Source organism: Etheostoma spectabile, chromosome 4 (assembly GCF_008692095.1).
Source record: "Etheostoma spectabile isolate EspeVRDwgs_2016 chromosome 4, UIUC_Espe_1.0, whole genome shotgun sequence".
Lineage (NCBI taxonomy): Eukaryota > Metazoa > Chordata > Actinopteri > Perciformes > Percidae > Etheostoma > Etheostoma spectabile.
In genome coordinates this window covers 33,816,965-33,827,057 of record NC_045736.1, presented here as the reverse complement: position 1 = coordinate 33,827,057, position 10,093 = coordinate 33,816,965, and the positions used below count along the sequence as shown (strand labels likewise).

General features: G+C 41.5%; 1 protein-coding gene across 3 annotated transcripts in view; it reads right to left on the bottom strand.

Annotated features, from left to right (window-relative positions):
- Positions 1 to 2,693: 2,693 nt before the first annotated feature.
- The window catches only part of zgc:103559, a 93,980-nt gene continuing 86,580 nt past the window's right edge, over positions 2,694 to 10,093 (bottom strand). For 2 of the 3 annotated variants that reach the window (XM_032514578.1, XM_032514577.1), the window contains exons 2-12: positions 6,190 to 6,342; positions 5,912 to 6,063; positions 5,446 to 5,560; positions 5,222 to 5,368; positions 5,085 to 5,130; positions 4,669 to 4,762; positions 4,366 to 4,552; positions 4,102 to 4,240; positions 3,265 to 3,437; positions 3,107 to 3,139; positions 2,694 to 3,017 (exon numbers count right to left, since the gene is read on the bottom strand). In XM_032514578.1, coding sequence (XP_032370469.1) covers positions 2,868 to 3,017; positions 3,107 to 3,139; positions 3,265 to 3,437; positions 4,102 to 4,240; positions 4,366 to 4,552; positions 4,669 to 4,762; positions 5,085 to 5,130; positions 5,222 to 5,368; positions 5,446 to 5,560; positions 5,912 to 6,063; positions 6,190 to 6,336 — 1,383 coding nt within the window. In that variant the 5' untranslated portion in view covers positions 6,337 to 6,342 and the 3' untranslated portion in view covers positions 2,694 to 2,867. The remainder of the gene's footprint in view (positions 3,018 to 3,106; positions 3,140 to 3,264; positions 3,438 to 4,101; positions 4,241 to 4,365; positions 4,553 to 4,668; positions 4,763 to 5,084; positions 5,131 to 5,221; positions 5,369 to 5,445; positions 5,561 to 5,911; positions 6,064 to 6,189; positions 6,343 to 10,093) is intronic. The other variant, XM_032514579.1, reaches the window with a different exon arrangement.

The following is a 10,093-nucleotide window of genomic DNA, read 5'->3' as shown; positions in this document are numbered from 1 at the left end:
ACCCTCCATCTCTGGACTAAATGACTACAGGCCTGTTGCCCTGACATCTGTAGTCCTTTGAAAGACTGGTGCTGGCCCAACTGAAGGACTTCACAGTCTCCTTCCTGGACCCCCTGCAGTTTGCCTACAGGGTTAACAGGTCGGTGGATAATGCAATCAACTTGGGACTGCCTTACATCGTGCAACACCTTGACTCTCCAGGAGCTATGCAAGGATCCTGTTTGTGGACTTCAGCTTGGCGTTCAACACCATCATCCCGGACCTCCTCAGCACCAAACTCTTCCAGCTCACTGTGCCAGCCTCCACCTGTCAGTGGATCACAAACTTCCTGATTGGACAGGAGTCAACAAGTGAGGCTGGGGGAACATGACATCCAGCATACGGACAGTAACACTAGGCTCATTGGAGATGAGCCAGGTCTGCGCAGAATCAATCACCGGCGATCGGCGCCCGTTGCATGCGGGTAGATTTGTGTCCGATTGATCCCGACTTGCTCTGACGTCATGCACACGTGGGCAACGGAAATCTCACGAGAGCAAGGCGGACGCAGTTCTGAGACGCAGGCGGCGCAGTTGCTTTTCACGACTGCAAGAGCCAGGGGCCCAGAGCAAGCTGGGAAACGCAGGCTTATAGTGATTAACACCTGATTGGTTTACAACATGATGACGTTTTATATAGCCTTTTTATTGTTTTTGAATCGGAGGGATTTTAATTGCTATTTGTCTGATTTAAAGACTTATTCTGTACAGATCACATGTTGTGGCTTATAGAGACGTTTAGAAATCAGAGAAACTAAATCTGTTCAGATCACGGATCATCTACAGTCTGTTAATTAAAATCAGCATCAGATCTCATGTAGAACATTCTGAGAGCTACTCTTTCATAATTAAAACAACTAAAGACTCTGTACCAGCTGATATGTGGGTCTGATTATATTTTATTAAATCGGAATCGTAACCACAGTGTTTTTGTCACTTCCTGCCCTGCCTGAAGGCGGCTGGAATCGGCTGGAAACTGTCCGACTTTACCGCAGCTTTTTGACCCCCCCGCTGCTGCCGCCTGCTCTCGTCCACTTTACAGGCGAGGCGCAGTTCATCTCCAACGAGCCTACTGTCTCTAAAGCACCGGTTTACTGGTTCCACTTATTTAGTGTTATTCATCATTTGCATTCTCACATCTCACTTAATTATTTATTCATCATTCTCATTTCCTATTTCAGAACTATTCATAGTGTTCATACTGTTCATATTATACTAAAATAATACTATTTATCCCAGAATCCTTTGCACTATGCTCCACATTTAAATATTTTTTGGTTTGTATAACTCTTCACTCCACTCATGCCTCTATATTGTTTCTATTTAGAGTATGTATATATAGTAGTGTGAATATCTTGTTTTGGTTGTTTTGTATGTGTAAGCACATTGTGAGCAACAATGCTCCAAAGAAGAATTCCTCTTATGTGTCCTCATACCTGGCAAATAAAGCTGATTCTGATAAAACCACAGATTTTATAGTGTTTTTTTATTTTAAATTGTGGCCAGCCTAAGGCACACCTCTGCAATAATTACGCTGTCTAATCAGCATCTTGACATGACACACCTGTGAGGTGGGTGGATTATCTCGGGAAGCGAGAAGTGCTCACTAACACAGATTTGTGAAAATTATTTGAGAAATAAGCCTTTTGTGTACACAGAATAAAGTCTCAGCTCTGAGTTCAGCTCATGAAAAATGGGGGCAGAAAAAAAGTGTTTATGATTTTGTTCAGTATACACTCATGAAATAGTGCATGTTAACAGATCTTTCCCACATACATAATGAGCGCCTCTACTTTGAACCAGATTTATAGACTAAGTAGTCCATTCTGATACCTATATCATGTTATAATGAGCTATCTGGGCTTCCGATATTTCTTAGCTTACATAATATGCCGCTAACCAAAAAGAAGAATTAGTTCATTATGACCAACCCAAAAGAAGGAGTTTCTATCTATCGAGAGAGAGAGAAGTCCATTCTGATTGACATTTCCCACATTACAGAATAAGCTACTCTACTTTGACTACATTTATAAAAAAGGGAAATATTCCATTAGGACAGATATTTCCTAAAAAACACAATGAGCTAACCTACTTTTAACTACATGTATAGAGGACGTAGTCCATTCTGAAAAAACATTTCCAACTTGAATGAATTAAATACCCTACTTTTAACCACATGTATAGAGGAAGTAGAGCATTCTGATGGATATTTCCATCAGAGCTACCCTGCCTTTAACCATATTTATAGAGGATGTACACAATTCTTATATATATTTCCCACCTGACAGAGCTGCCATGAATTAACTATATTAAAATTGAGGATATATACACACAATTCTGATAGCTATTTACAACAGACAGAGCTACCCTGCTTTTAATTAACATCTTTAGGAGGTCAGCAATTCAGCATTTCGAACCACCAACCCTCCGATTGGTAGGCAACCGCTCCATCACCTGAGCCACAGCCGCGCCCCGCCTCCTGGTTTACGGATACCAAAAATTAGAATGATTGTGTAATTTTGATGTATTCAATTCTGCTGACTGCCTAGAAGGCCCCACAAAACCCTCCCTTTTTAATTAGTGTGTGTGTTTTTTTTTTCAGTATTTTGGATTATTTGCTAGCATAAGTTTATATAAAGTGTCTGTTGAACCAGCAACTATTCCCAGTTTTATTACAAATGCAAAGTGTGATATAAAAATTTTCAGATAAAATCTAGTGTAAATCATTTATTATGTGTGAGAAATGAAAAAGAAAATGACATGGGGCACTTTCCCAGATTCAGACAACACACTAACTCTAGATATGTTGAGGTTATTTCCAGCTTGTTGTCATGGTGCTTCACAGTTGGGCTGCATTGGGATGAGGAGAGGCTTCCCCAGAGGTTTGGGGCAGAAAGAGCCTTCTCTGTACACCAGCTGGCCCCTAACAATGGTAACACACACCACTCCTTGCAATGTGACGCCGAGGTAAGGCGTTAGCTGCGTACAGACACACAGCATCATAAACTCAGTCAAATACAATATCTGCTCCTTAAAATTATACGATTTGTTCATTTAATGTGGTTTACCTTGTTTTTATGATGAATGCTTGCTTCTTTAATCTGTGAAGCATGACAGAAAATTAAATTAATACAGTAAAAGTAGGGCTTTTAAAAGTCCAAAATATGAAAGCAGATGTAGTTTTTTTTTTTTTTTGTAATGTTATGGATTCATAATTAATACTAACTTCAAATTCTCGCTCTGGTTCCCATATGACCAAGTCAGCATCATAGCCGGGGGCAAGGCTGCCCTTTAGGTTGTCAAGACTACTTAGCTGGGCTGTTTTCCAGCTAAGGAGTCTCGCCACATCAGACAGCGTAAAGCCCCTCTTACTGGCTGAACTCCAGAACAGAGGCAAACCTGCAAATGGTTAAACATATGGGTGATAGAGGTCTATTGAGAATTGAGTTGTCACGCATTAAATATGTTCGAGGTTTTTCATAGTTTGTCGTTTGCATTCCTCCTTATTTTAATAAAGTATTTATATTGTGCATTAGAGTCTTTCTGGGGTCAGACTTTGACCACCCTCTCACTGTGTTGGAACAGTAATTGATGTTTTTGTGCAGTAAACTGGCATTCAGCTCTTGTTTACCTCCATTTGAACTTCGCCCAGTGTGTGTGACTGGGAGGAGGGAAGGTAGGAGCAAAAACAAAATTAAATTAAATGAAATTTAATTAACATTTGCATGCATTATATGTATATATAGAGCCTCTAGTATTTCACAGAACAGGTTTAAGTTGTGTGTGAATTTTAGCCAGTGTGTTCTTCAGCTGAACAGCAGAGAGGATTGTGATGTAGAGACATACCTGCTTCAAAGAAGAAGAAGAATGTGAGAGCTGCCACAATGCAGTGATGCATTTGCATTATCATAATTGATAGCTAAAAATCCTTTGTTCAGATTTGAAAAAACACTCATTAGTATGTACATCTACACAATCTGCAAAGTATGCGGTAGTGTCCAAGAGTCACCTGACATCTCCAAAATCCCTCCCCTGTTAAAAGATGGCTGTCACTAGTCCATACCAAATTGTAATGAGGAAATTCCTCCCCAAGCCTCAGTGAAGTCTCCATTGCCCAGCTTCTTCAAATCAGGGGTGCAAGGGGAATGATCAGACACCACCATGTCAATCTGCCCAGCTTTCAGTGCGGACCATAACTGCTCCTGTGGGGACAAAAGCAATCATCTACTAGTGATCAAAGAATAAAGCAAATGCATCACAGTTTTATGTTAAGGATCACACTGAAAATAGTCAGACTTTCAACAACTGTGCATTCTTTTCCGTTTACCTGGTTAACAGATCCTCGGATGGGTGGGCAGCACTTGAATTGTGTAGCCCCTGCGGGTATGTTCTCTGCAAACAGGCTGAGGTAGTGGTGGGTGGTCTCCACTGACAGGGGCGCTCCAGCTTGCCGTGCTTCCTGGATTAGTTTCAATGGCTTTGCAGAGGACAAGTGAACTATATGACACCGCACCCTAGAGCAGAGAGAATTAGCAAACTTTGGCATCAATGCTACATTTACAACCAAATTCTATCCAGAATGATCCATTATGGTAATATGTTTTTTTTGTCACCACGCTAACGTTCTTACTTGTACTGGAGGCAGAGTTCTGTGACGGTGCGGATTGCCTCTATCTCCATGTCATCTGGTCTTGACTGCAGAAAGGTGGAGTACTGACAAGGATCTAACATGGCAAGGAATGTAGGCAGGGGAATGGGATTCATACAAACCACCGCAGGGCAGAATATTAGTATCATATCAATAATATCGTATAACCCTTAATTATTGGAGATCATGGCAGCAGGTATAGTTTAAATGTTGTCAGTTGGTACCAAAGTTAAGTATAACCCTTTTCTGACTATTGTGGCTAAGGGCACTGCAAAAAAAAATCCCACTCTTGACAAATTTGTCGTTGATGTTCTTTTTGGGTTGCATACTTAAGTGCTACTGCAAGAGAAAAAATGCAATAGACAGATAATCTGTTGAATGCAGTAAAATGTTGTTACCGCCATGCTCCTCTGTTGTCTGATGAACATCCTTCTCTGCATGAAACTGAAGGAGGAGACAAAGCAGAAGTTATCTCAGTTACCCAAATAAAGTACAGGAATGCATGTTTTGGGAGATGCTGCATTTGTTAAGTTACCAGCAGGACACTCCCTGTGCCTTGCAGCTGTTTCATGGCTCTGTGTAGATCACAGTCATTCACATGAGGGAACTCTTCCACCCCACTATGGATGAGGAAACACTTGAAGCCAGCCACTCCAGCTTGGATCATGGGCAGAAGTTCTAGCTATAAAAAAGACAATTTTTTGTGTTTGGCACAGTCTGGCTGAGAATTTGTTCATTTTTTGTTGTTGGCCACTGTACCTGATTGCCAGGAATCACACCTCCCCAGAAGGCTGTGTCCACAAAACACTTCCCTGTCGCCTCATGCAGCTTCTTGTGAAAATTTCCAAGTGTGGTTGTTGGAGGGATGCTGTTTCTGTGGGGATTTTAACAAAACTCACTGCTGGCCATTCAAAATGCAATGTCTCCAAAGCCTTATTTTCCTTGGACCAATTTCTTAAAATATGAGATTCTTACATGGCAATACATTTCTCGTTGGGGGGAAAATACTTTTTATTTCTTCTTTTTTTGCACAAAAAAACAAAACAAAAACAAATGTAACTCTCAGATCAACAGTATGTACTACAACAGCCCATTCAACCTTTACCTGCAAAGGACAGTTATCTTGAAATCTGTTTACCCTTTAACCTTTCTCCTCCAACGATGACCCTGTAAGGTCAGACAGTGAGTTTGGATTGATTTTGGGAGGGGGAAGTCTCAAACTTACAGCGGCATGTCCACAATGGTTGTCACTCCTCCAGCTGCAGCAGCCCTGGTGGCAGTCCAGAAACCCTCCCAGGAGGTGCGGCCTGGTTCATTCACATGAACATGGCAATCTACAATGCCTGGCATTACCACCTTGTCACCCACATCCAACACCTGCCATCATGGTTGGGTTACATATAGAATAATACCATTGGTTAAGTGCAAATAGATCTTTCATTTTCTCTCTCCATTTGTCCATTTTCAGTATTGAAAAACTGAGTCCAATGAAAGTCAACTTACCTCGCCGGCAACATCTCCAGTAAAGTCGCTGTCAGAGAGTATTTGATGGATCTTCTCATCTCTTATTACGATGACAGCAGGACGGACTTTGTCACCGACCAGTACCCTCTTACTCCTCACAGCACAAACCACTGATCCAAGCTCCATGTCTGTCTTTACAGAGAATTAATGATTACAAAAAATAACTACTTTTACAGTTCAGAAAGGTCAGTGGCCTAGTGCTGAGGCACCACCCCCTGCTAAATGGTCCAAAAGGATAAGCATTTGTTGACTTTTCCTGCTGTGTGACGTGCTGAATTTCAGGTCCAACCATGCAGGGCCGCTTTGGCAAAACCTCATGTGAGATGAAGATAAGATTATATTCACAGAGCAAGTGTGGAGACTATTGAAATGCATGAGAATGCTGAGGACAGACAGGGTGATATGACTGCAGTGTTTGTGTGTGTGTTGTGACAGTTTGTCTTTCATCCGTTATGTTTTAACGGTCAAGGGGTGCCAGCCAGGTCTCTCTCCTGACATCTAAGATAGTCTTAGTCCAGTTAAAGGTTTACGTTTGTTGTATTTTGTATATAGGATAAAGATCAAACCACGTAAGTGTGCACATGTAAAAATGTACACCCTAAACAAAGAGATAAACCAAACAAAACACCACAAACAATTAAAGATTCCAATCAAATAAAGTGTCTGCTTCTTAAAGTGCAGACACTTTGCTGCTTGTTCCTGCCTCTACTTGCATATTTTTGCTTATTATCTTGCTTTTCCTCTGAGAGAAACTTTAAGTAGCGCCTATTGGACACTTATAAATCACTGGACTATGCATTTGTTTGTAGACATAGGCTACTGCCATATTTTAATAACTTTCTCGCTGAGCGTGGCCTACCAATAGCTCAAGACTGTCCTACAGTGACTGTAGCTAAAGCTAATTAGCAGTAAGATGCCTTCTTTCCCCGTGGATGACTACTACAAACTCCTTCAGAAGATTGCACTTCTGGAAAACAAGGTACACCGATTAGAAGTGAACGAATCACGTGGAAATGACACCACTTTACCATGGACCCAAAACAATGGACAAAAGCATGCTAACACACGGCTAATTAGCACCAACAAGACAATAAAGAAACAGAAGGGCTTTGGAACGGGTAAGAAATCAACAAGTAGTAGTCTTCCCTGGAACTCAACTGGTGCAAAGCCATAGAGTAAATCATTTTCCTTGGAAACGGGAGGACGACTAACGGGCAGGGTACAGCACCCTGAGATTTGTGATACGACTGGCTGGCCTGCATTATCATCCAGGCAGAGCGCCTCTTCAAGCCCTGTACTTATGAGGACGCACCCGTGGACAGCTGCAAAAGGGAAATTAGCAACAAAATGCCTCCCCAACAACTTTGTGTGCAACTGGATAATAGATTTGCTCCTCGTTGGACAGCCATATAACAATAAGAATAATAATACATTTTATTTATAACACACTTTTCATTCCAAAGAATCTCAAAGTGCATATGATGACCGGGATTATGTCTCATTGTCATACAGCAGGGTAAGGAATGAGAGCAATTCAAAAAGTAAAAAGCTACAGGGAAAGCTTACAACAGGGCCTCAAACACTGATTGTGGGTGACTCTGCTGTAAAAGATTTAAAAAGCAGTGAAAACACAAAATTACTGTTTTCCCAAAGACATGGTGTCTGATGGACCAAAGAATCCCGGATATTGCGGTAGCACACCCAACTGTGAAGAACATTATACATTATATAGGGTCACATGATGTTGTAAAGCAACAGTCTAAATTGCAAAAACTGGACTTTATGGAACTGCTGAACACAGTCGGCTCCCTAAACGCGGCGGTGTTTATCAGTGGCCCTGTAACGCCCTATGCCAGTGAGAAGAGGAGCTGAGAGATTCAACCGAGTGTTGGCACTAAACAATTGACATTGAACTGAACGTACCATCCATTCTCTGCAGTTCATTGACAATTTAAGCATCTTCTGGGAGCGCAGACATCTTTTTAAAGCAGATGGATTTTTACTTAACAAGCCAGGATTAAAGCTCTTCACTTCTAACCTACATTACTTTTTGTGCTACACATCTGCTCCCTCAGCCAAGGACACGAGACAAGACAAATTTAAACAAGAGGAAGGTATAAAGTGCGGAAGTGATCCACCACAACCCCCATCTGAGCAAACATTTAACCGTGGGAGACCAGAGACATGAAACCTCAACTCCCCTGTTCACCCGTCCAACACCCCTCAGACCCCCGTACCAACCCCAAGCCATTTGAGGAGCCATAGCTGTCTCCACTCACCTTTTCCCCCCCATCCCCATGTTGGAGTTCACTGACCAGATGAAGGAGCTGGTAGATGCTGGAACCAAATTTACCACCCCTTCCTTCCCCCATTGTTTGGCCCCGGCCAAAAGTAAAATGCAAGGCACCTCCTCAGACTGATAAGGACGCTTATGTGCAAAATCCAGCAAGCATTAACTGATATGTGGCGGGTCCAGGCTGCTCTTTCCAAGACAAGCCCAGGCCCTGTGTATTTGATTCTTCCTCAATTTATGCTGTGATAGACAACAGAAAAAGAATGGCGAAAAAGCACCTAACTGCAAACTTAGCAAATTTAGCATCCATTCTTTTTCAGCTACAGCCTGTCCCAAAAAATGAGAACAGACTAACACTAGCTTTTATGAATGTCATGTCTTTGGCATGAAAATCATTTTTGATCAATCAATGATTTTATTATTAATCACAATCCATATTTTATGTTTTTAACTAAAACCTGGTTAGACCATAATAACAGCGCTGCTGTTCTCATCGAGCCAGCTCCCCCTAACTTCAGTTTTATGAGTGAGAATAGAGTGAATAAGAAAAGAGGTGGTGTCGCCATTTTGTTTAACAACTCATTCCAAGGTACACAAACATGTTATGGAAATTTAGCTTCTTTTGAATATGTAGCTCTTCAGTTAAGGTCCTCCCCCAAAGCTATACTTCTAAACATCTACAGGCCACCTAAATATTGTGCAACCTTCATTGATGATTTCTCTGAACTGCTGTCTATAATCTGTATTAACTTTGATTGTGTTATCATTGCGGGTGATTTTAACATTCATGTTGACAACCCCCAGGACAGGGGGACCAAAGAACTGTGTTGTGTTTTTAAGAACTATGGACTGACTCAGCATGTGACAGAGCCCACGCACAATAAGGGGCACACTCTGGACCTGATTTTCTCCAAGGGTCTGAACATTTCCCAGGTTGTGGTGACTGACGCTGCTGTCTCTGATCATTCCTATGTTTTTTTTTAACGGCACTATCTCCGTGCCAAATAGTTTCCAAACAAAGATAACAAGAAAACGGTATATCACTTAAAACGCCACTGAGACATTTATTCAGCTTTTCTCCTCCACACCCGCCTTCTCTGGGCTCTCAGTGACTGAGCTTGTGGACAAAGGTGGCGAAAAACAAATCTCCTGGTCCATTATAACACCTATAAAGAGAGACTTCGCATTTATAATTTGGAACTGAGCAAGGAGGTCCTTCTTCTCTGACATTATCAATAGAAACAATAATAATTCACGTGCTTTGTTTGCTACTGTTGATAGGTTAACACACCCTCCAGTGCCAGTAGCATCTGAACTTGTATCTACCATGGCCTGCAATGACTTTGCCTCCTTCTTCAAAGACAAAATTCAGAAGATTAGACAAACAGTCAGTGCCTCCATATCAAGTCCAGGATATGTGTTGTCACAGTGTTAAAGCAAAACTAGTTCCAATATAACAGAATTTCATTCGATCAACCATAAAAACCTGGAGGACATTATACAACATCTGAAATCCTCCTCTTGTTGCCTTGATTTTCTACCAACTTGTGTTTTCAAAAATGTTTCAACTTGTTTGGCTTCTGATCTTCT